The following is a 27,135-nucleotide window of genomic DNA, read 5'->3' as shown; positions in this document are numbered from 1 at the left end:
ATGGATGTCTGCGTGTTCCCTGCCATCACAAAGGTAATCCCGGAACGCATGCAACAATATTTTGAAAGTTTGATCGGCAGGAGGCACGCTGGTTTCCTCTCCGGATCCTCCTGTATTGACCACATCAACGGATAATTATGGAACAGTGTGCGGACGTTAGATCTGCCCTTCATCTGCTTTTAATCGGTTTCGAGAACATTTTCGACAGCGTGAATAGGCAGTATATCTGGAATGCTCTACGTAGGAGGGGCTTTCCAGAGAAACTAATAGCAATCATTAGAGCGATATTAGATGTGATGTCACGGGCTACAGTGAGGTAAAAACTCAATATGATCTGGGGGCTAGGGTTGCATCTTCTGACCAATATTATTTCTCGGAGAATGTGGATGAGTTCAATAGAAGATAATATCTTTCCTCAAACACCTCGAATACGTTAGACCCGCTTTCGCTGCCTGTATAAAATCGGGAACTTAAGTTATTTCAACACCAAAATCAAGTTGAAATTGTTCAGTGCTAGTGTTATTTCCGTGTGAAGTAGTACATGGAAAGTGACTCTCACTCTCACTCGTAGGCTCCAAGCTTTTGTCAATCCCTATTTGGGTCGTATGGTCGAAGTTCGCTGGCCTAATGTAATTTCAAACGAAGTTGACCCACAATCCGGTCATCCGAACGTGATGTGTTCGGAAGGCAGAAGTCACATAATTGCATTGCTGGCTACGCTATGCAGTGAACCCCACTCTTCCAAGATGGACGATGAGTAGGTCGTCCCAAGGCACTTGGTGCAGAACAGTAAAAGAAGACCCAGTAGCGGTTCCGTAAGTGTAGTTGACGATGATTCAAAAAAGATCTGCCTCTCAGCGTGAATTCAACTATCGTGTGTACCGTGAAACCTCTACGTGTCTTTCACGAATTGTGAGTGACTGCTACACATCGGAACTCGTCGATAGGGTGATGTGAGGCTAGTTTCGCCAAGGTGATAATAGTTGCGTATATCAGGAGCCATTTCTTTCTTTACTCTGGTCCAGTGTAATGAATTTTATCGGTATTAACAAACCGCACCGCCATGAACGAGCTCCAATTCGTTCTTACGTGTCGGAATCAATTAGGCGTGGTTCCTACGGGAGCTTGTCCGAGAGAGTATTCCTGCTCCAGATAATTACAAGCCGATTCTTTGGGTACCACGCGCTGATATAAATCCCATGGAGAATAAAAGAACCAAAACCGTCTAGAAGAGGGAGAAGCGTGTTGGTAGAGTGCGAAATGCCACAGCGTTCAGCGTTGGGTGTATGAAGGGCTGAAAGTGTATCTCGCAATACATTCCGACTGTTTGTTCGGACGACAACTCAAGCAGAAAGGAAGTGACTCGGTAGAAAGCAAACCGTGAGTATAAGCACACTTCGGAAGGCTACTTCCATCAGGTGTATCAGGAGTTATTCCTTTCGGGATCCTAACGTGCCGCTCCGAGCGCTAATTCGTTCATGAGTTTTGGGTTCAGCTAAGCCCTAGACCTATGGGTAGGGGTTTTGTCTGTGGGAGCACTCTGGATCCAGACGCTCCCTTCTCAACGTACAATGCGTTGATGCAAATTCCATGGAGAAGGCAGAGTCGGCTGCGTTTGGGTGGAATACGAAAAGGTGTCGTTTACCATAGCGTTCAGCGTTGGATGTATCAAGGGATGAAACATCCTCGGAGAGTCTAGGGTGCCAACGGTCACATAAAAATGATATCTGACAGAACAATGCGGAAAGAAACCCAGAGGAGATGGTTGAGACTGAGCAGATGGTATTCGACTTAAACTGAATGGAAATCTGGTCGACTGTCATTGCCAGAGCTAAATAGGAAGCACATGTAGTCTGTAACTTCGTTCTAGAAAAACATCAACAACGGCGTGAAAGCGGACCGAAGGAACCGGGAGAGTTTCTGGACCACATTTCCTTTAACAGACGGAGATAGCCAACAACGCAGATTGGCCATTACAGTGCAAACTGGGAGGAAAGTGACACTAGGAAGACGTATCTAGGGGAAACGTCATCTAAGTGGCCTCCTAGGCATAGGAAAAACAGATAGAAGAACAAAAACAAACAATCCGCCGCGCTAACAAAAAACCGTGTGCCTAAAGTCAGGATTGCTTATTAAGTCAAGAGCTTGCAGAAATCAAGGCCTTTGTGGAAGTCCTTGGGCTAAATCTCCTTTAAGATTAATCCCAAAGGCAATGAAATAGAAGTATCTTCCATATGAAAACGATGGCTGGCAGAGTTCTTATTCAATTAGGTCCGAAAAGAACCGATAAAGGTGAGTTATCTGAGGCAGTCAAGGGTTTGCCGCTAGACTTTGGTTTCAAGCCTAGAATGTGATTTATAAACACGCACTGAAACGGCGCTTTAAATGTCTTGATTTCGATTATATTGGGAAGGAATATACCAGTACGGATGACAAGTTGAAGCAATGTAGGAGATGTGGAGCAGAAGTTCGTACCAACAAGGACTGTCGAGCTAACCTAAATTGTACCGGGAATACAGGAGAGCCCCCAACGTAATCACTGTCAGACGTTGCAAGACTTACTCTCGGAAACCCTATGCAAGAAAGATGATTGCGTTGCCATAGTTAGTAAACCATATCGAAGCCAATCTAGGAAGAAAGGAGCCAAGCGAAAAACAAGCACACCAGGGGAAATAATGGACCACCCGGAAGAGGTATTCATCAGACATAAAGTGAAAAGAAGCCCTTGTTACTATTATCCTCCACTGAAAGTTATACTTGTCGTTCTCTCGAATGTTGGGACTTCATAAACTTTCAGAGTCAGGAACCCGGAGTCTATAGTGGACCTGGTATACGTAACCGCCGTTTTAGTCAAAAGAGTTGCTTGGGAAGTTAGTGACGACTATTCACTCCAGATAATTTGCATGGGGATCAAGGGCGAATCGAGCTTCAACAAAAACTCTTGTAGAGAATTGGGTAAGTTCCTTGGGTAGACAGCGAAAAATTTCGGGGACCCCTGTGGCGCTCAAGTCAGACTTACCCCCAAATGCTAAAACCATATCAAAGGACACACAGATTACGTGATGAAAGTATGCGATGCTACATGCCCACAAGGGAGGAATCAGTCTCCTTCGAAGCAGCCCATCTACAAAATTACAAATTTGCGAGTCGCATGTTTCCGGGCAAGGACAGTTTTACGGAGGCTTAGAAGAAACCTCATTAGCAGCATTCGAAAACAGACAATTTCCGGGCGGCGATGATGCCAATATAAATCCTTGGTTGCAAAGATTAAGAGCAATCATTGCCACACTCTTTTTCCTCATCACCAACAGCGTAAACGTAAAGAATGCGTGGTACCCCCAGTTACCAAGGAGGACCTGCGAGAAATATGTGGTAGGTTCGGTGGCAAGAAGACCCTAGGCTTGGATGGCATCCTTGGCAGAACTTTGAAAATGCCAGTGAAGGCTAGGGTCAACCTCTTCGTCGATACCATCGTGGTTAGATGGAAAAATAAAAGTTGGTTTTACTCCACAAACCTAATAAAGCAGCATCATTTAGGAAGATTTACCTGTGGTTTACGATGGAGAAGATGATGGAGTCATCTACAGCAAACACTTAGTCATCGTGGAAAGCGGCAATGACCTGTTGGAGTGCCAATTTGGGTTTTATTAGTGAGCCTGGCAAAGACGCAATGAATTTTTGCGGTTGCTGCGCATTCAACTGTGCCAACTGGATAAGAAATCCCACTTTAAAAGTCCAGGGAAATACGATACGAGTCGTATCAGAGTTAAATTACCTGGGGTTATGGTTGAGTGCTAGCACAAACCATCGCCGGCATATGATGGAGACAGCAGGCAAAGCCAAAAGGATATTGGGGTTTAGGTCATAGGGCCAAGACCATCATATATAGAGGATTGTCGGTTCCCATCCTAACGTATGGAGCGGTAGTGTGGGCACCATTCACGAGCGACACAAATATTGGGCCAGTTAAATCTGCCCAACGAATGGCGCTCATGGCAGTTACAGGTGCATACTGGACTGTCTCAACGGATGCTCTGTGTGCTGAGCTGGTGAGCTACCGATAAAGCTTGTGGCAATTGAAAGACACTTTGCCTCTAAGCTTAGGAGGGCAGTCAGGTTCTCGGTTGAAGGAGAGGTCTTCAAAAAGAGGTTGTCTGAGGGGAGGAAAGAAAAAGGGAGGCTGCGAGAAAGAAGAAGAAGAAATGGCAGAGGGAATGGGATATTAGCGAAAAAGGAAGAATAACGAAATGTTTCTTCCCAGATGTCGCAAAGAAAGTGAAAATGAAATGGCTCCATATCAACCATTATGTGAGTCAATTCCTTACGGGACACGGGGATTTTAGGGGCAAATTAGCTCAGTTTGAACTCAGCAGAAGCAGTGAGGGTGACTGCGGTGAGGAAGAGACTGCACTACACGTGCTATTTGAATGTCCCACGTTCGAGGATGAGCGTAATAGGGTGGAAATTAGATGTAGGAGGGAGCTTGGGAAATGGCCTGTTTCCCTTGAGGAGCTGATGGGGGAAAAAGTCTTCCCCGCGTTTAATGATTTCTGTAGGAAAGTACTTAAAAGTAAAAAGGCTTCTAGGGTTTTAGACATAAGTGAGTTGGAAGCTGCGAATGAGTCAGGAAGGGAATGAATGAGTATGCCAGTGAGTGAACGAACTTATCTAGAATATTAAGTGAGGGAAATAAGTTAGAGTGTGATAGTTGAATGAATGGACTAATGGGGCCACAGGGAGTCTGAATGAGTGTTAAAATGGATGAGAATTAGAGAGGGTGTGCGAAAAGACTCGCGTAGCCCGCTGGCAAGGTCAGCGACGCGAAACGAGAGCTCGGAAATGCGTTTCCTTAATCTATGAGAATAGCCTCAAAGCTGTCGAACGGGTGATCGCACCGGATGTCGAGGAATCTACATCGAACACGTACCTCGGGGTTGAGTAAAGCCCATTCGCGCCTAGCGCGAAACTCAACATTGGTGTTGGAGTCGAGGTGGTTGTGGTGTTAAACAAGTCGACAAGCTAGAGTCGCATCCCCCAGTGAGGGACTTGTAAGGACGCATCCTTGCATGAAATCTACCATCTGGCCCAGCCAGAAAACAAGCCGTCCCGAAAGGGAGGGGAGTACGGCCGCAAGGCTCAGGCACTCCTAAGGCACAGTGCAGTAGACACAGACTCCATGTGCCAACTGGATATTTGGTAAGTTTAGGCGAGAATTACCTCTCAGAGAGAACTCTCTTTGCTAACAACCTTCGCTGTGGAATATCATGCATAATGAAGTGCTTGTGCTTCTCATCCCAAAAGAAGATTGTTGGTTTTAGAGAAGACTTGGCTGTAGTTGTCACAACGAAGCATCTAGAAGATGTGGATGTCTACGCGACGAAGACAGTAAGAGCCGTATAGACCTGGCTGGAAAGTACTGAGCTGATCCTGGTCGACCAGGAACGCCGTCTATCAAATACCTGTCAGTGATGGTTGATGTCAAACTGGTCTTTTTGGATTACTTAGAGTATGTCAAAAGGCAGCTAATCCCACCATGACACTGACAGAAATGTCAACGAATATTGGCGCGCAAAAACTCTGAAGAAGATTGTCTTTATGGAGTGGCTGGATCCATTCTGTTTTATGCATCGATGGCGTGCATAATGGGCTTTCGATTTCTCGACATTCTGACAAAATGTATGAAAGAGAACACAGAATTCAGCAAAGAGTCACATGATCATTGGTCTTCCAATGGTCGGTAGGCACACAGGCTCATTGACAACGTTAGGATGTACCTTGAAAGGAATGACAGAGAAACCAAATACTATATTCCCTCATGGGGCACGGTGGTTTCTTTTGACAGTATCTGCAACGCTTTGGGATGTATGATTATCCTCATCCGGTGGCACATCAGAGAATACAGGGTATGTGATATGTCACTGCTAAAGGTTTCCAGAGGAAAGGACGAATCTGAACTAAGGGTTGAGAAGGAGCATGATCCCGGAGAGTAAAATTGCGGAGGTGCTGAGATGGTCATGGTTGCACAGCTGTAAACATACAGAAGGAGCTGCAACAGATGACCTGGCTTTAACTTTAGGAGGAGACCTAAGAAGTTACCCCTCCTATTCAAAATTTAACAACAAGGTTCGAACAAATCACAAAATATTACTTATTTTGCGTTGTAAAGGATTCGCGGTAGACACTGGAAATATCTCTGCCGTTTGAATTATACACAATTCAATCCAAGAATATCAAAAACTGATTAATTGAACCCCAATTCGAAACACTATTTTCCATTTGTCGTATTCGCTGTTGGTCATTTATTTTGAATAAATATGTTTGTCTGCATTGCTGCATAGCCGCCAGAATATTTTCCTCCCACACTCATCACTCAATTAAATCGACAGAGGGCAATTAATTTGCCAATTGTTTGGATATAGTATCTCCAAATATAACACATAAATACAGGGCAGATTGCCAATATTTTCATTTCGGACACCATAAACTAATAAATCATGGGATATGGCATCAAATGGGAGAGTTTGCAACATTTTCAATCACTACTAAACATTTATGGATCCAATAACCACACAATAAACCAAAAATAAACATCTAGCATGCAGGCGGTGCCTTAGCTGCACTATAGGAACCACTTGCGTCTATGAAAGATACTTTTATCTGAATTACATTTTTTGAGTTCACAATGCACTGGAAGTCAAGGAAATTACTTTCTAATTACATAATTAATTGGAATTCACTAACAAATTATGTTTTCCTCACCTCAGTAGTATTAATCCTTCGGATGAGCTGTGATCGTCGGCATAGCTGTGCAGATCGTTTTCCTAGAATGAAACGATATGTTCTCACTTAATTGGTGTAAATGTTTATTGTTTCAGGGGATCGTGGAAGTAATGTTGCATTCTTTATTAACAACAGATGACAAGTGACTAAACAAAGCGAAATTTTGTCGCCAGTTCTCCCAGAACTTAATGTTCCTAGGAACGCAGCTTCACGTTAACGTGGAATCGTGTGGAGATTCCGATCGAAAGTTCACTTAAATTAAGAGCTCCATTTTACGGTGTGTGGCACAGGGGAGACAATTTCGGCCAAGTGGAAACACGAGATAAAAATAAACCAAACATGCTTGACGCATACATAGTGCTCGCAGAAGTTTCCATCAACCTACAAAAATTGGAAGCAGATAAAAGGTGCTTGAACTACAATATCGGCGAGAGAAACTTATCGTATTGCATTCATTAGCAATCAGATGGAAATTATTATAGATGCACCAACGATCTAAAGATTGTAGCTTGAATTGAAGAAAGTCTGCATCGGATTGACTGCGGATAGTGTAGTACATCTTCAAGCCGCCCGTACATCTGATCTGACAGATGACTTGGGATACTCCAGAAGACACAAAAATTTCCTTGGACAGATATCCTTGAAACTTAACAAACTAAATTCGATCAAAAAATAGATTGACACCTACTGAGTAAGGAGTAAGTTAAGTAATTTACTCAAAGGAACTTGATAGTCCACTCCGTCGAAAGCCTTCCCGAAGTGTGTACATACCACATCCAATTGGCTACCTTCTTCTACCTTTTCGAAACCCGTATTTTTTTCGTTAAGAAGAGGGCCGATGACAGGAGTGAGTTTATCACAGACCAGCTTCTCTAAGAGTTTAAGTTATTGAGGAGGGTACTACACCATCTGACTGACAATAAAGCACCACCAATATGGAAAGAGAAAGATAGTCCAACAGTATACTCCCTATACCATGAAGATTTTCGGACGTATTCTTGACAACCGTATCCGCGACATCAATCAAATAATCGTGAATCAAGCCGGGTTTGTCAAAAACTGCGGAACTACAGCCGCATTACACTCTGCGCAGTTACTCATGGAGAAACATAGTGAGAAGCATTGACTTCTTTACATTGCATTTTTGGATCTCGAGAAGGCATTTGACCCTGTGCTACACAAATCCATCGGGAATGCTCTAGGACAACACGTTGTGCCGGAAGAACCGTACGCTAGGATAAATTACTCTACCACAATCCGAAAAGTAGAGTTCTTAGTGTGTGGCTTCGTGTCTCCGTTGGAGTTCATCAAGGGGGTGCCCTCTCACCCTCCTCTTTCAGATTGAATCTGAATAAAACAGAATTTTAATCGCCTGATCCCCATGAAGTGGTCAAAGGGTAGTATAGGTCCCAGGCCTGGGAAACGCCTGATGAACCAACACCAACAGTTCTACTACCAAACCCTATCTCCACCACCACGCCGACCGTTGGGAGCTTTTTCTTAACGAAAAGCTGCAGGCGGAGAAGGATGAATGCGAGTCTCCCGGGCCTAAAAATGGGACAAATTGTACCAGCCGGTCCTCCAGGTTGGGGGATGGGTAGGGCTGACAACCCTACACGGAAAACAACATGTTACGAAGCCACTTCAGGAGCCTCGGACTGGGCGGATAATACAGCGACGAATCCGGTACGGAACGTGCGCTCCCTGTACAGAAATGGAGCTACCAAGCAGCTAGCCAATTCTCTGCCACAATAAAGTCATGATGTAACAGCATTATAGCAGCTGCGTTGGACAGGGACTGATTTCCTGGAGAAGAGTCACTACACCATATATTATAGAGACCATCCAGTACATGATTTACTCGGAGTAGGTTTCTTAGTCAGCCAAAAAAATGAAACCTGCTGTTATCGGCTTTGAAAACATAAGCGAACGGCTATGCACTCTGCGAGGCAAATTTAGAAATATAAGTCTCATTAACGTTCACGCCCCTACAGAGGAGAATGCAGAGTCGGAGAAGGAAGTCTTATACAAGGCAGTTGACGGGAAGCCTGTCCATACTTGCAGATTTCAACAGTGAAGTTGGGACGGTTTGCGCGGAAAGCGGTCCACAAACATAAGTGAGTCTCTCCAGACGGGACCACTTTCAATCAAATTGACCACGTGCTGTTCGAACGCCGCCACCTCTTAGCCTTGATGATGAGAATGAATGTGAGAACATATAGGGGGACCAATATAGTCTCAGCACCACCCAGAATCCCCTCTGACAATCAGGTGTGAGCTAACACTGAAGCCATCCACAACACAGCCCTCCGCAACACCTATAAGAGAGAAATGGATGCCACAATAACCGCAGTCAACAGAGATCCTGGAGATGAAGCATCAACAAGTGATCTTCACAATCACCTGAAGAAGTGCGGTCACAAAGATACCTGGCCCCATCCGCAAAAAGAGTCGGAATGGTTGGTTTGATGATGAATGTAAGCTAGCAACGGAACGGAAGAATACTGCATACCGAGTAATGTGGCACGATAGCTAGCAGCTGCGAATATGATCCCGCAAAGTCTCATGTATTGTACCGAAGTAAAATCTCAGAGTAGTTCGTGGTCTGAAGCAGAGTATGCCGAGGTTGCATCTTGTCCCCGATATTATTTGATATTGCTATCGGTGACCTTTTCCATGAGGACGCGTTAACAGAGCTTGATTCGACTTTGCCGTCTGGCTTATAATTTCGAAATGCAGATACCTCAACACCAACATCAAATTAAGTTTGTTCTGCTTTGTACTATGGAACAGTACGTAGAAAGTGGTCGTTTCCATCCACAAATGCAGATGCAAGCAAGGGGGCGACCTTCAGACTGGCTGGGAGTATTCTTGTCAAAACGGAGTGAGCCTCCTTTTTCCTTATCACACTTAAATTCCACACAAGACCGCGGAGTCACTTTCGACAATAAGCTAAGCTTTGACACCCATTGCCTCAAAGTCACCAATCGAGCAGCAAGATTGCCAGGCCTTATATTTCGTCCCACCCCTAATTTTGACTTCATCCATCCCTTCTTCGCTTTCTTCAATTCCTTCGTGAGAAATATCCGCGGGTACTGCTCCGTGAACCCTCCCGTAACTGTGACTGTCTTGCCCTTGAAAATATGCAACGTAAATTCACCAGTCCCTCTTCTTTAAGAAAAGATTCCCTCGTATGGACTACCTCCCCCTTCCGTTCTCCGCTTTCTGAACTTCCCCTCCCTACAACAGCGTACATCCAAGCGGAGTCTGGGTTCCAGGCCATGTTAGGTTGGAAGTCATTGAAGGGGCGTACGAATTGGCAAGGAAGGGGGCAGGGACGGAATCGGAGACGGGTTCGTATCTATGAGATTAAAAAATGAAGAGGATCGACTGAAGGAATTATACTCAGCCTACCAGGAATGGGGCAGTCCAGGGTGGTTATGGGGGGATACAAACCCAAGCGCACAAAGAAGAACCTGCGGATTATAGTGGTTACTGGTCATTGGTCACTGTTGACGAAACTATCACCTGGGGAAGCTAGAGGTATATACGGACACTGCCTGTAGATTCTGTGTGGAGTGTAACGAAAACTCCATACACGTTCTGGGACAGTGTCTGGCACTTGTAAAAAGTTGGAGGCACCTGGGAAAATACTTAATACCAGATGCCAAGTTGAAATATTTGGAAGAACAAATTCTACAGTTTGATATTTTGGCAGTATAGACTTTTCAAATTAATTTTAACAACCGGAAAATTTTGGTGTATTTCCAAGAAATTGAGGAGAAGGGGCCAAAGATGTAACTGATAAAGCGGTAATATGAGCGCGTTCAAATAAGGCCATCCAAGAAAAAATGAAGTTCTTGGAAGTTTGTTCTGACAGCTAGCATTTAGATGATCGGGACCGGTTATTTTTGCATGGGCTATAGATTGAGGCAGTTGGACCATACACAATAGGGGCCATGTTTCGCTCGAGGTTTTGCGGAGCTATACTTGATGCCATCAAACAATAGAAATTCACCACAGTTTTGGTTCTGGCTCAATAGCTAATTCGACGTATATATAATAAATACCACATTAGTAGGAAAAATGTGAGGTCTGTTAGTGAGCATACATAGTGACATCTTTCGTCAGATCAAAAATGGATCATGCATCAATGCACATTCATACGAATGACACCTAGTAACCACTTCGGTAACGGCGCTACTAGGGCTAAGATGAGGCAGCGTTTGACGAGTTACTTCAGCGCTGGGCAAAATTGTAACTCAACACCTTCTAGCTAGAAATACCGCGAATGCGGTTGGTTACAAAATTGGGAGTCGTCTGTCTTTAAAAATTGAACCAAAAACAGTGGAAGGTATTGATGTGTTTTGCCATCAAGCGAATAGCGGACTCAAAATAAAAATGAAGCAGTAATTTTTTAAAGCACTTTGGTTGGAAAAAATCTAAACCTAAGGTCGTCGTGAAGAAGTTGAGGAGGCGAATGCAGCACAGGTTTGCACCTTCTCTTTCCTATAATGACGACAAAATCTGCCTTGTAACAAGTCTTCGCCACACCTCTATCTATTGGGATTTAGCCCAAAATCGGAGATAGTAAAACAATCAGTCGGGATACCGTTCCAGTAGAGCCTTTAAGCTCTTTGGAGAGCGCTGTGTCAGTGTATTCAAAGAATGCCTGGTAGAAAGAGTGTTCCCACTCGGTTGAGGAGGCAGAAACTACCGAATCCTGATAATCAACTTGGAAGATCCATCATCATATCCCTTCTAGACACGATGTTAGAATAGGTCTGGTATAGCCTATCGGAGCGGGAGTTAGTTCTTGCCAAACTTATTCTACTTAAGATGACATAGACGTGAGAATGGATTTAGCTTGCAATGTGATTTTAATAAACTTTACGCAGGGGTGACGTTGAACGTCAAAAATATGTGTAATCACCCATCTTCAAATGGATAAAGTGTTGTTCGACCTTGACCAAGCGGAACAAAAGACGGGAGTTGGTCTTGATCACTAACGAAAGAAAAAAAATACGATTAATATTCAGGTTGGAATCCAAGCCATCACTCCAAAGTCGGTTATCAAGTGCTGATTGACGCCCAGATAAATTTGAAGGGACATTTGGACATTTTCGCTGAGAAATTGACAAATACCAGCGTATCCCAACGAGGATGATGTGGGCGTGGCGTTTGTGGATATCGAACACTTCTGTTGCGTTAATGACAAGAACGGTACTTTGCTTACCAACCGTCGAGCCGCAACGGATAGGTGGCGAGAATACTTCGAGCAGATTTCAACTGAAGAATTTGCTCATCCTCCACTTCCACAATCATTGTCGACATTTGGAGCAGTTCCACCAGTCAGCGCAACTGAAGTTGAGGAGGCAATAAAACAAATGAAATCGGGGAAAGCAACAGGACCTGACGACATCGCATCTGAGCTATGGAAAGCGAAGAGCTGGGACCCAACAATGTGGCTCAGTGAATTCTTTAACCGGGTTATTCAGGAAGGAAGAACACCATCTGACTGGCAAGAAAGTACCACTGTTCCAATATGGAAAAAGAAAGGTAGCCCAGCAGAATGTTCAAATTACCGTCCGATCCGGTTACTTTCAGATACCATGAAGATTTTTGAACGCATTCTTGACAACCGTATTAGCGAAATCGTTGAAATAACCGTGAATCAAGCCGGATTTGTCAAGAACTGCGGAACTACTGACGCAATACACGCTGCGCGATTACTCATGGAGAAACACCGTGAGAAACATCGCGCTCTTTACATTGCATTTCTGGATCTAGAGAAAGCGTTTGACCGTGTACCACACGAACTCATCTGGTATGCTTTACGACAACACTTCGTGCGCTGGGTTCAATTGCTCTACCACGATCCGAAAAGTAAAGTTCCAAGTATGGCGGGTGTATCAAAACCGCTTCGTGTCTCTGTTGGTGTTCATCAAGAAAGCGCCCTCTCACCACTCCTCTTTGTTCTTGTTATGGACACCGTCACACGGGATATCCAACGTCCAGCGCCCTACACACTGCTTTATGCAGATGATGTTTTCCTAGCATCTGATAGCAAAAATGACCTCGAGCAACTTGTTCAAAAATGGGATGATCGCCTCATGCAACACGGTCTCAGATTGAATTTAAACAAAACTGAATTTTTGACGACCGATCCCCTTGAAAAGGCACAATCACTGTCAGCGGCAGTGATCTGCCGAGAACTGAGCGATTTAAATACCTCGGGTCAACACTATCAGCCAATGGAAAACTGCGTTATGAAATTACTTCACGCATTAACGCAACCTGGATGAAGTGGCGTTCCGCCACATCTAAAATTTACCGCAATGTCGTCCGTCCAGCCGCTCTCAATGGTTCTGAGTGTTGGCCGACCATAAAAGACAATGAACGGCGTCTTGCGGTAATGGAGACGAAGATGCTACGTTGGACTAGTGGCGTCACACGTTTGGATCATATCCGAAATGAGGATATCCGCGATCGTTATGGGGTTGCACCGATCGTGGAAAAGTTGCGAGAGAGGCGTCTTCGATGGTATAGTCACGCAATTCGTGCAAACGAGAATTCACTTGCCAAGATTGGTCTGAACATCGTCGTCGATGGTAAACGACCAAAGGGCAGACCTAAGCAACGGTGGCTTGATACGCTGGATGGGGATTTGAAAGCCTCGAGATTGCACCCAGATCAGGCATTCGATAGAGCCAAATGGCGAAGCCGATCACGACGAGCCGACCCCGCTTGTGAACGGGACAAAGGCTGAAGAAAAAGAAGATTAGTATAGTTGGTTAAAAAGGAATTTACACCCCCTGCTTGCTTGATAATTCCGAAGCCAAATAAGCGTTTGGATCCTTTGTCTTATAGGCCTATGTGCCTATTGAACGGCATCGGCAAACTGTTCGAGCAGGTCATATGCAACAGGCTTATACCGATCACCGAAAGGAAGGGAGGAATTCGGATTCAGTAAAGCGAGAACTACTGTCCATTGCGATCGCTACCGTGATGAAAATTGCATAAGCAGGAATGAAGCCATCAAATCCTGCGCGGTAGTTACTCTTGATGTGAAAAATGCTTTAGACTCTGCACACTGATGCAGAATAATTGAGACTTTAGCCAAATAAGGCATTCCCGAATACCTCATGCGCATCGTCATAGAATTTCCAAGCGAGACGCTATTGTACTACGATTCAGACTGTGGACCTAAGGCACTTGGGGCAACTTGCGGGATTCCACAAGGATCCGTCCTCGGCCTTCGTATGTGGATGATAATGTATGTACGATGGAATTTTGAGGTTAAAGCCCCCGAAAGCGTGACCGATATCGGTTTCGCAGATGATATCGGTGTGACTACCATGGCAAAAGACATTAAGTATATCGGGATTTTGACAAACGCGCAATTTAGAAAATCACACAGCATAAAACGGAGGTAGTTCTAAACACCAAACGAAGGACACAAACGTCAACGAAGATTAATATTAGCAAACAAACCATACACTCGTAATCAGCGCTCAAATATCTGGGAATCATGATTGGCTAAAAATTAAACTTAAAAGTTTAGCATCAAAAACATCAGCAGTCACAATATAATTGGCTAAAATGTTATTGAATTTAGGTGGCCCAAGGTAATGCCGTCGGCTCCATATTTCCCGAGTCGTTGGCTCGATTCTGGTTTATGTAGAATCCTGTCTAGGCCTCGGCATTGGAGCATGAAGCAAATAGGAAACCCATACCGATTAAGTGCATTGTGGACATCGTGCGCCTACAGTATAACATCTGACGAAGCAGCATGCATGATGGCATCGACCTCGACAATATGGCGGACGAGGGTCGACGCCTCTATGACCCAACATATGCAATAGGCGAATCTTACATCTATTGTCGACAGTTGGCACGAAATGAAGCAATGCTGGAGTGGCAGAAGAGATGGGGCAATTCTCTTAAAGGACGTTGGAGTTACAGAATTATCCCAGATGTCGCAAAATGGATTAATGGACGTCACGAATAGGTTAGCTACGACCTAACCCAATTCCTAAGTGGACACGGGAGTATCGCACATATCTTTACCGCTTTGGGCGTAACGCCTTAGCATGTTGGCCGACATATGATATGATTAATGAAGGCGCGCAGACCCGAAAATATCGTGGACCACATCTTATCTTCGAAACATCTTGATGGAAGATGAAAAAACTTATGAAGGAAGGAAAGAGGAACTTTGATAGCAAACATGAGCCGCAGTTCGTGACTGATCCTGTCCGGTGACGTAATACCAAAATGGTAGTCCCGCGGGTATACGAAGGGGAAGGAGGTGGTTTTAATAAGTAAAAGCCTAACATAATCGTATGGGAGGAGCCACCGGTAGGTTTTGAACCTTTTCACCTCGAAACGCCAAAAAAAGACAGTAAACTGATTTTAATAAGGTTTTGTTTTACAGCCAAAGCAAAAACGACGATAGTCCTTCGTTCGTCTCTCACTCTCGAAGGCCAAAAACGATCTGCCCAGGTTCAGCTGATCAGCTGTCCATCTAATCAGCCGTTCCTGTACTTCAAAATCTAAATCGGCTCAACGACAACAGCAACTGCACCCTATTGCATTGTATGATGCGGCTCGTAAATACTTCCGATCCATTGCCTGTCTGCATCCAATAACATGTAATATGTATAGGTCTATGAGAGTCAACGAACTATTGGCCCGGTCACCATTGATAATTAAAGGCCTACAAATAAGTTCTGTCGGCTTTCACAATAGATGGCGTAGCTTGTTTTTTATTCCATTGATCCACATTTCTAAACATTCATCGGAAAGCTACTGTCAATAGGCACAAACGTCAGTATAAATTATTTAATTGAAGTGTAAACAACAATACTTTTTTCATCAACGAAAATGGCCAATTTTGTACCAAATGATGTGTTTTTGCGGGGAGTTCTACTTCATTATTTCAATATGAAGAAAAAAGCAACCGAAAGTCATCGCATTTTGGTGGAAGTTTATGGTGACCATGCTCTATCTGAGCGAACGTGTCAGAGGTGGTTTGGACGGTTTAAAAGTGGCAATTTTGACTTGGAAGACGAAGAGCGCGCCGGACGGCCAACAATTTTTGAAGATGAAGAATTAGAGGCATTGCTCGACCAAGATCCATCGCAAACGCAAGAAGAACTTGGAAAAACACTTGGAGTCACACAGCAAGCCATTTCCCACCGTTTAAAAGTAATGGGAATGATCCGAAAGGTCGGAAATTGGGTTCCGTATGAACTGAAGCCAAGAGACGTCGAATGCCGTTTTTTCACGTTCGAACAACTGCTCCAACAACAAGAAAGGAAAGGTTTTCTGCATCGAATAGTTACTGGCGATGAAAAGTGGATCCATTACGATAATCCCAAGCGTCGGGCAACGTGGAGATACCCCGGCCATGCCTCATCATCGACGGCCAAAGCGAATATTCATGGTGAGAAGATCATGCTGTGTATATGGTGGGACCAGCTGGGTGTGGTATACTATGAGCTGCTCAATCCGAACGAAACGGTCACGGGCAAAATCTACCGACGTCAAATGATGCGTTTGAGCCGCGAACTCAAGAAAAAACGGCCGTAGTACCAGCAAAGGCATGATAAAGTTATTTTGCAACATGACAATGCTCGTCCACATGTTGCACAGCCCGTTTAAACATATCTAGAAACGTTGAAATGGGAAGTCCTACCCCACCCGCCGTACTCTCCAGACATTGCTCCTTCTGATTACTATTTGTTCCGGTCGATGCAGCATGGCCTGGCTGACCAGCACTTCTCCAATTACAACGAACCCAAAAAATGGCTCGATGAGTGAATAGCGGCCAATTTTTGGCGCGATGGGATCTATGAATTGCCTGAAAGATGGAAGAAAGTTGTGGCTAGCGATGGGCAATACTTTGAACAATGAATCTATAACCAATTTTTCACAATAAAGCTTCAAATTTAAAAAAAAAAACCGACAGAACTTATTTGTAGGCCTTACTAAAAAAAATAAAATTTGGAATTGTTCGAATGAAATTTAGGGGAAAACGACCGATTGTTGGTTGAATGGTCACTTTTCGTTTTCCTTCAAATCAATCTAGCTCTCACTTTATCCGCCACAAAAAGCTAAATAATTGTTGGTAACTGTGAATTTGTGTTACTAAAGTTTGGAATAGTTCATCGTGAAGACTTGCCTGTCACCGCATTCGAATTGGTGTACAGTGAAAATTGAGGCAACCTAGTGATTTAGTAATTAAGAAAAAGACACTGCTGATTTCTTCGGGGTTACTACGTTAGTTGAGTGATGCCGTGTCAAAACTTTAATGGTCTGGATTAAAAAACCATGCTGTCGACCCTGCCTTTATTTTCATAAAGTTAAAGTGACGCCTCACCCCTTCTGGAACCGTTTTTTCACACTCAATGTCGTGATCCAGGCTCAAACCCTTCTCTTATAGATTATCACCATCATGGAGGCGGAAGGATGTGGCGGATTTTTGTGAGTTCCCAAAAAATATCAAAGGGGTTTATTTCCTGCTCACTCTTTTGTGAAATATAAGGCATCCATTTAAGGTTGTACTTTAATTTCAATATCATCAAGCATATGGCTGCAGAGGTGATAAGCCTACAGCAGTGAGGCAGCACAAAGATGAACATAACATATCTACGGCGAACCAGGCTTCGAACCCACTAGTTTAAAGAAACTCGCGACTTCAACATCGATCTTTCGTTCACATCAGTGATACTGAAAACATTATCCAGTTCGATAGTCCATAGTTAGAATAAGAGTCTAAATATTTCCTGATAAAACCTACCCTTAGCAACTGAAAACAATTGAAAAAGTTCACTTTCTACAAAACCAACAACCAACAAGATACACCTTTTCAACACTATTTTCTGAGTAAATCCACGACACTAAACCAACACCGTGTGATTGCTTCATTTCCAAACAATTCGTTTTTGAAAAGGAAAAACACGCAGGCAGTTTTCATGATTGAATTACGTACTCAGATAATTGGCCAAAATCTGCGGATGCTCAATACAATTAGAATTAAATCTGAATTAAACCTAGAGTACATCTAAAGATGCTTTTTAGAATCCAAATATGAGTAGTGGTGGATTAACCTTGCTGAAAAGTTGCAAAATTTTTCAAGGGAAAACTCTTTCTGAGTGAACTTCAATTGATGTGCATTTTTCATTGTGGAGCTCCAAATTTATCTTATATCTCTTTATCTCTCATATTCATTCCTCGGATAAAGCATCCCCTACTATTCTCCACTTTCCCTACAGGAGTTGAATTTACCTATAGTTTTCCCGGGGTTAAAAAAACTCAACTGAAATTTTCTGTTCTAAATTTTTGGCCTCTATCAAATTAACTTCGCCCCAAACAGTGAGTTTTATTTTCGTAACCAACTTGTGTGTTTATGAAGTGTTGAAATCCATTAGAATCTATAAATCTACCAGATGGAACTTTAGAACGTATGCAGATTGTATGGTAAGAAGTCTTCGATGTTTGTTTACTCAAGAGCACAAGCATTCAGGCACCTTTGAACGCCGACGGGTACTTGTTTTTATTGTCGATAAAAAGAATATAATGCTCAGTAATTGATTGGGGTGTTTAGTTTCGCAGCTTTGTATGAAAGTATCTCTATAATTAATGGAAAAGGTATAGATCCGCCATGCAAAGTTTAATGAGTACGTGATATTGGCAAGATCTGGAAAGAATCTTAACACATTCCAGGAAAATAATTTCTTCACTAAGTTCAGTTCGCATGTACATACTTAGTCGATGAAAATTCTCCCCCTTAATTTGTTTAGATAGATCTTTATCAGTTTACGTTCTTGTACTTAGAATAATCAAACAGTGATTTTCTGGGACCATTTGACAACAGACGCAGCTGTGGCTCAATCCGGAAAACGAAATAAGGGCGCAATATTACTTACCAGGTGCATGAGTGACAAAAAAAATTAAAATCTCGGGATTCTTACGGGAGGTGATTTTACGTTGGAAAGGAAAGGTCCAGCCAGGAAATCAGAGTATTTTGTAATTTTAACATAAAGAACGTGATAGGTGCCAAAGACCCTCCAAAAATGGGGAAAATTATGGCAACTGAAAACTGCTACAAAAGAGGAATCAGTTCTGATCCTATCAACGCCAGAAATTTGAAATCACCTCGTCGGGGTTCCTTGAAATTATAAGGATACTGGAGGGAAATAATACTAGAGACCGAAATCCAATTCATTCTTTTATTTCGCTGCGCTACAGCCCGTTTCGGGACTTGGTTTCCTTCAACATCTGCTTCCAACTGTCTTGGTCCATTGGACCGTATCCTCGAATTGCTTACATCAAGAAATATTCTCGGTGGGCGCTCCTTGAGTCCTCCTATCTTTCGCTCGATTTTCTGACTACCACACATTCGTCAATTTTTCCTTTAATACTCGTTTGGGCATTCGCACGTCATCTATGAACTGTGGAAGGCCAACCCAATAGAGCCCTTGTAGTCGTATTATGGTCAAGATTTCTGGGTCACCATAGATTCCATATAACTCATTGTTGCACCTGATGCAACACAAAACTCTCACGTAAACTCCTCCTAATATCCTGCACATGACCATCTTTTCAAAGCCATTCGATATTTTTATTCCTGCCCGATTTTAGTTTAGTTTGTTTATTTTACTGGGGGGAGCCGCAGCTTCGAGTACTCAGGCCATTGTTAGCCCTATTGTACTATCCCCGTAAATTGCCTATTCAATGGCTTCCCGCCCACGGCGTTCGCAGGCTTTAGCGAATCTGAGAACTTTCTCCAGAGCCTGAGTGTCCAGACTCTTCATTGAAGAAACCCTTACCAAGCTGTCTTCTTCTGAGGCCTAAGGAGGCCGGGTAGCTACATATAAAGTACAGCGCTGTCTCCTCCTCCTCGTCACATTGGCTGCATATAGCCGAAACCACCACCCCAATCTTTTCCTTATGGTAGTTTAAGGAGCAGTGTCCCGTTAAAAGCCCTCCTAGAGTTTTCATATACCACTTCTTAAGGGACAACAAAATTGCTGCTCTGACGACCCCAGGTTCGTCCACAAGGGGCCGGCGAGAGTTCAAATTTGTCCACTCGGCTGCGTCAATCCTTGCAATTTCACCCTTCGGAGTAGACTTGACGGATTTCAAAAACTGATTCTGGCCCCACCATTGTAGATCCAGACCCTCGGCGAGCCTCCTGTCAGCCTTCTTATTACTAGCGATGTTTGAGTGCCCCAGCACCCACATCAAGAATGTTTCGTTCAGTCGGCCAAATTTCAGCAGCACCTAATGACAACTCCACACCAACTGGCTAGATATATCGTTGTTGTTTAGTGCTGTTAGTCAGGTAACAGACTGTCGTAGCAGATTCGAATGGTGTGGCCCCTCTATTTTTGTAGGAGATATTCTTCTGCTGCCAATGAAATGGCATATATTTATATCATTTTTCCTACGGGTCGATTATTATAGATATATACATCCAGTCTTCTGGTGATCAGTTTGCAGATGCACCGGCAAAAGCTCAAGATAAAATATTTATTTCATCAGGGAAGCCATCTAATTGGACTTAACTATAATAATAGCGTCCTTTTGGTGTTGAAGGAGGGGTTTTCACTCGATTGTTAATTGGGAAGTGTGGCCAGCACGTCTCCTAATGCTAATCGCGTTTGAGGGAAAAATGGATTAGTTAGTGTATTCTGAACCCCCATTCGAGCTACCGTGCTCGCCATTTTTCATCTTATGAGCCGGGCCAGTTTCGTTGGAATGCCAAATTATAACAATATTTTGTACAGAACTGAGCGGTTAATGCCATGTTAAACCTGCCTGAAGTTTTCAAATACTTAGTAGACGTCGACAATATACCTCGAGCATTTCTGTAGGACTTGATCCATCTTAAACATTGTTTGAAGGACGCCGGACCCTAAAGCCACTTCGACATATGACAATCAGGTTTTCAGTGTAAGGTCAATTCTCTTCTATAAAATGCTGGGGAATACTTTATAGAAAGTGCATAGTAGAGCCTCCGTGATTTTCGCATACCAATTTGCCAATTTTTAGAATGAATGATGCTTTTAAAACATTTCCGGTCGTTCCATATTCTCAAATTTGAAACCGGTTCAATATTGTCTCACAGTCTATCCTTTTCTTGTTTTTTTTTCGAATAGGTTGACATTTCCAAAAGACATTGACTTGGGTTACGGCAATGTGTGGAGTCAAACTGCCCCTTGAAACCATCATTAGGTATTATATCACGGGGACAAAACTGTTGCCATCTATTTCTTTTTGGCCGTTCCTCGTCTACCATTAATGGACGATAGACCATCTGCTCAACAGTGAAGCTTTTCGCCCACTACCCGAGAAGACCGAAGCCGACCGTAACTACTTGAAGCCCAAAATTACGAGAGAGTTACGTCAGTTTCTTGGCTTCATCGACTTTTACAGGAGTTGCATGCCGGACTGTGCTAAAACACAAGCAACCCTCAACGGCTTTCTCATCAGCAAAGGAAAGGCTGAGCTTCGTTGAATTCCGGAAGCTGAAGGCAAATGACTACCTTGCGCAAGCTACCTTGATCGCCTATCCTTAACCTAGAGCGCCACTTGCGCTGCTCATTGACGCCTCCAATTTCGGCAGGTTTACAGAGTGTGGAAGCCGTTTGCCTTCTTTCCAAACAAGCAGTTTAGGCGTGATTTTTACAAATCACAAGCCACTTACCTTCACCGTCCATCAGAAACTCGAGCGACGAACCATTCCCATCGATGATAGACGACCTCAACAACAGGGAGTAGCCAGCTTTGCTGACGACCAAGAGGCATCCAGGAAGATCAACGAGACCCGTGCGTTTTGCCGAGCGCTATCAAGTCAGTTTCGTCATACGCTGACATTCTCTGGAGAGTTACGCCAGACCCCGAATTTGCCAATTTTGTAGATAATGTCGCCGCATAGGACGGTCCCATAAAGAAGACTTTATATTCGAGTTGAAGAAATCCACCAACCGCAAAGATATAGATAAAATTGCCGCGGAGGAGAAGGTTCGCTAAGCCTTGCAAAAACAGTTCAACCTTGATAGACTACAAGAGTTAGCGGTGAAATGTTAAGCTTGTGTTAAGCGTTGGCAGGAGAGAAAGTAGGCTGCGTTATGCTTCATCATGGATTGACTTCCGTCATATTGCGAAGGCATGCACTAGCTCGAATGACAGGTCGAAGCAATGCAAGAAATACGGAATGCAAGCCTACATCAAAACTGTGCAGCTGACCCAAATTGGTTACTGTGCAAAGGAAAGAAGGGTATGGACTATCGGCACATTGTAGGCATCAACGAGATCTCGGAATACAGGAGAGTTCAAACCTCAAATTGCATATGAGATTGATGCAAATTAACTTAAACCTTTGCCATTGCCAGGAGGCTCAGAACCTATTGTCGTGAACTATCCGCATCAAAAACATTGACGTGACTATAATTAACCATATCGAAATCATGGTAATGGTACTTGAGTCAAAGACTAATGGGACGTCGGAGCAAAAGTGAAAGGAATCCACATATATAGTTGCTATGATCAACCCAGTGCTACACTTGATGGATATGAGCAGATGGTGAGCGTTCTGGTTCTGGGCGCAAGAAGATATTGGCCGGGATTTTCAGTGGACAGGCAAACAGAATCGCAACTTTAGCCAGTAGGGTTGCTTGGTAAATCAGTGAGGACTATAGTCACATCGATCACCAGGCAATCTGCATTGGAATCAAGACCGAACTGAACTAGAAAAAACTGCAAAATGCCAGGTGGTTTGCCTAGACAGAGAAAAAGTCACCGAAATCATCCAATGAGTGATGGACGCAAGTGTCCTATCAGCATGTTTCCGGTCAAGGAGGTTTTACCAGAGGTTTCGGGGGAAAATCCGTGACAACAGTCGACAGGAGGAACAGAACAACTATGGCGCCGTCTAAGAGGACGCAAATGCAAAAGGAACTGCTTCAAGCAGTGTGCGAAGAAGCCAATATAAACCCTTGGCGGCGTACTTGGTGGTAACAAAAAAACTGCAAAGTCTACGTAGGTAACCTGTTCGCGCCTTCTAAAAGAAAATGTTTTCTCATCACCTAAACAGCGGAGGGCAAACGATTGTTCAGGTGCATGGTACCTCCACTTACAGAGAAGGAGCTATGGGAAAAACGTGGTAGGATCGAAGACAATAAGGCCCCAGGTTTAGATGGCATCCCTAACAGAGGTTTGGAGTTGTTATTCAAAACTGACCATGACGTCTTCGCCAACACTTTTGAGGCTTTTTGGTACGGATGGAAGAGGGGACCGAAGAGTACAGCGTCACAGTGGAAGTACCACATGGATTGATACTTGGTCCATGGGCCACAAGAGAGGAAGTAAGTTGCTTCCCAAGTGGGCCAGCCCGTCATTAAGTGGATGCGGACTTGGGACTCCCTGCATCCTCAACAAATAAAAAAACGACCTATGCTTTAAGGAACACCTGAACCATAAAATCAAACAGTTAGTGCTACTACGGCACTTGCCAAATGTTGACGAACCGAAGTTAGATTGCAATTTGAGCGAAAACACGGAGAGACCAATTACCACATTAACCAGTTGATCAAAAAGCACGTTGGTTGCGATAGACAGAATCTGCACCGCTTTGGGGTGCATAATTCGACGAATTCTTGTTGTATGTATGCTCTGTCATACCGGAGGATATAGAGCGCGGGACGTTTCATTGCCCAAGGAAGCTAGTGAGCCCGGAGCGTCTAATTAGGAAGATGGTGAGCTCGAAGGAGACTTATCTTATGGTTTTCTCCGCAATCGTAAGAAAACCGAAAGACCTGCTGAAGGAAGTGAGGAAGAGGAAAGTTCAAAGGACGAGAAACCCAAGCGCTTAAATAAAACTCACCCCGCAGTCTTAAATGGAGACCCCGGTGGTCTGGGTTTGGAGAGGTTTTTTATATGTGCGAATTCTCTGCTCTAGCTCAAACGCTAGTGTTTTCTTTCAGCTAACATCCAAAATATGAGGAAGATAGTGTTTGTATAGACACAATTAAATTTTAATGCTATGAATACATGATTTCAATAATAAATTATATTCTAACTGAATTTGAACGATTAAACTACACATGTATATACGTGATTCCCTAATTCTCCATTCGGCCTGTTCGAGAACGATAATGTCAAAACTTCTGCTGGCGCGGATTAACTACCCACTGCGATGCCTACACGTTTCCAAACATAAATAATATACATACACTTATCAGTAGCAGTTATAGCCAACCATATTCCTCTAATCTCTGCAAAGGTATTAGAGGAATTTGTTCAGGCATATCACACGGTTGTCGCCATAAAAGGCGAACTTTCTACCCTTCCTGCTGACTCGTGTTCTATCCAGGACATATTGTGGCACGGTGACCGGCGAAGTATCCCGTGGAATGCAGATTTTCATCATTTACACTCTCTTGAAATTTATTATCCCATTTTCGTGACATGCCTTAATGAAACGCGATTAAATGGCAGCGTGAATTAATATATTGTTGGACGAACTTTGTTTTGTCTCGAATACAAGCGTTAAGCTAAAATAACCGAAGGGGATGCTTGGACCTCCCAGCACAAAACCTGGTAACTTTTTGTTGGACGTTTGGTCATTCCACAAAAGTGTTTTGCTCACAACAAATGAGTGGAGTCTAAAAATAGAGAAAATCTTGTTCTAAGGATTAGTCAGGACGAGGTTGAGTTTGAGGCTGTTTCAGTTTTACGTTTCTATTTCAGGATGGCATGGTTTCAGATGTGACGTATGAATGAAGTTCTAACGAAAAATGAGGTATAACACACGAAGCAGAGCACTAAAGAGGATTGAGCATAGCTGAAACACGTTCAAAAATATCTAAAGGATTTATCCGTACTAGAAATGAGCTTTCTCACTTAAGGAGCATATCGAGTAGGCAGAACATCGGGTGCTGAACGCATCAGATATGTATGATGGACTTGGAAAGTCTCTTCGTATTCTTGCCTCCGCGGATCTGAAATAATCTTAAGTTGAACCATTGCCATTTTGCTGCTAGTACCACAGAGAAATCTGTCCAACCAAACTCCCGCAGATATCTTAGCGAAGGATCCTTTGGTGCATAGATACGATGGGCTGACATGGGGGATTTTTCGGTTGGGTAATTTCTCAGAATGGGTCTGGGACCCCAGCACTCCTTCTTTTTGTAGCCAATGTAAAATTAATATCTTTTTCGAAAAGTACCAATCGCGACCTTTTATTTGATACCCCACATGAGTATCCAGTAGGTACCTTTACAAATCGGCGAAGGGTTTCGGTGAGCCTGTGACTGGTCCATACCAAGGTGTGTTGTATTCCAGAAGCAAATACCGAATTTTTAATGGAACTCTTGAATCAGGGAATACCTCAAGGCCAAAAGACGCAGTCAGCGAAACAGGAACCGGTCTGGATATGAACAGCTACAAAGCTCTTAAGACAGCTGTCAAAATAGCAACAAATATGCTAGCCGAGGCATTTTCAACATGTCTTAAAAAGGTAGTATTTTCCACACAATGGAAGAAGCAGAAACTACTCCTTTTTGTAGAAGTCGAGTTTTATGCTAATATGGTAGTTTATGGCGTTAGGACCGAGTTAGAAAACGTTAGTACATCACATGCAAGATGGAAATAGTGCTTATCACCAAGCGGAGAAATTGTCCATCTATGAACTTCAAAGAGAGAACACAAACAATACATTCCCAACTTGCGCTCAAGTAATTAGGTGTAATCATTGAACAGAGGTTAAGGTTCAAATCACGTATGATGCATGCGGAAACCAAGGCTTTCAATACCGAGGCATTGAATACTAGAATGTCTCCAAGTATAGTATAGGTGGCCCAAGGTTAAACTATGGTCTCCTTATTTCAAGGGTGATCAGCTCGATCCTATCCAACCCCAGTGTGGACAGAGAAAGAATCGAGCTGCGCATCTTATAAGTATATTTTGAATCTATGATGCTTACAGAACAATATCCGATGAAACAGCCTGCGTGATAGCTGGAATGATCCCAGCCCTAGCGAGAGAAAAGTAACAACTCTATGATCGAGTGCAGCCGGAGAATCTGCTACGCGTTGACGGCAGACGCACGAAGTGAAACTATCGCGGAATGGCAGGAGAGGTGGGACGAATCATAGGGGATATTTGAAGCTGAATCGAACGTCGAAACGACCAAGTAGGTTTCGAATTGTTACAGCTTTTGAACGAACACGGGAGTTGTTGAGCATATCTCTGTGGAATTTGACTTTTTACTTCCCGCTTGTTCTGCCAGCCTCGCGACTCTCATCCCACCACTCAAAGGCAGGCGAGCCACTCAGGCGGGTGAATTTCACTTCGTGGTGAATTGCATTGTCCCCGTGCGGAGCCCGGTCGAATCCATGTTAATTAGCCTGCGCCTCCACACTACACCACCTCCAGCTGATACCGTGCTTCAGCGATAAACCCGACTCCTGACCTGCCAACGTTAGAGCTGCAGATCGAATCTCACGCGCCATGCACCCCTTGTTCTCGAAACCTCAGCTTCGGAGACAAAAGAGTTTAACCTGGACACGGAGGCGTCAAGCCAAAAGAAGTGCTTCTCTCTGTTCAACACTTCATATGGGCTCTCATATGGTGGCTCCAAGGGCTTCCAAGAAGCATCCTCAGGAACGAAAACGTGTGTGCAGACGTCTCCGGGGGTATCAGCCCTCGCTGAAGAATGATGGGATGGTGGGGTGATTTAAATCTTCCTACGGTGTCCCGGAGGAAACAAGAAAACCTAGCGGTGGAAACGGCCAACCTGGTATCGAGCACAGGATCGTTGGGGAGTCTCAAATTCTCCCCGAATACCCACAAGGCGGAACTAGTCGCAAACTCATCGCGATGGGCTATTCGTGGACCAAGTAAAACCAAAAATAGAAATTACGACCACGAAGAGTAACCGTGTGCCATTATAGTGGCCTTCTACGTTCTATGCCAGCGTTCCATTGGATTGCGGGTAGTACGCAATCGTCCGTTGGAGTTTGAAGCCCAGGAGTTTGCCCAACTCCGAGAACAGGGCAGACTCGAACTGCATTCCCTGGTCAGTAATGAATTCGGCCAGAACTTCAAAGCGTGGATCCATAAACGACAAAGTGTCTCGACGCACGATCATTTGAAAATGTCGGCCAGAGGTATTGTTTCAGGTCACCACGTGAACCTATCGATGATTGTGAGGCAATACTTGAAGCCATACGAATCTCGTAAGGGGCCAATAATGTCCATGTGGATCGTGTGAAAACGCTTTGTAGACCGAGGAAATGAATCTACGTCTTTCTGTACGTGCTTGGTAACTTTACACTTACGGCA

General features: G+C 43.8%; 1 protein-coding gene across 4 annotated transcripts in view; it reads right to left on the bottom strand.

Annotated features, from left to right (window-relative positions):
* LOC119658065 (delta-sarcoglycan) overlaps positions 1-27,135 on the bottom strand; it is a 93,163-nt gene that overhangs the window by 27,483 nt on the left and 38,545 nt on the right. The window contains exons 1-2 of one of the 4 annotated variants that reach the window (XM_038065322.1): positions 17,585-17,671; positions 6,760-6,821 (exon numbers count right to left, since the gene is read on the bottom strand). Coding sequence is in view for 1 of the 4 variants with exons in the window: in XM_038065318.1 (XP_037921246.1) it covers positions 6,760-6,821 (62 nt within the window). In the remaining 3 variants the exon portion in view is untranslated. Of the gene's footprint in view, positions 1-6,759; positions 7,034-17,584; positions 17,672-27,135 lie in introns of those variants that run through there. The other 3 variants (XM_038065319.1, XM_038065318.1, XM_038065321.1) reach the window with 3 other exon arrangements.

Source organism: Hermetia illucens, chromosome 5, assembly GCF_905115235.1.
Source record: "Hermetia illucens chromosome 5, iHerIll2.2.curated.20191125, whole genome shotgun sequence".
Taxonomy (NCBI): Eukaryota; Metazoa; Arthropoda; class Insecta; order Diptera; family Stratiomyidae; genus Hermetia; species Hermetia illucens.
Note: the sequence above shows the minus strand (reverse complement) of the source record. Positions and strands in the feature narration are given on the sequence as shown.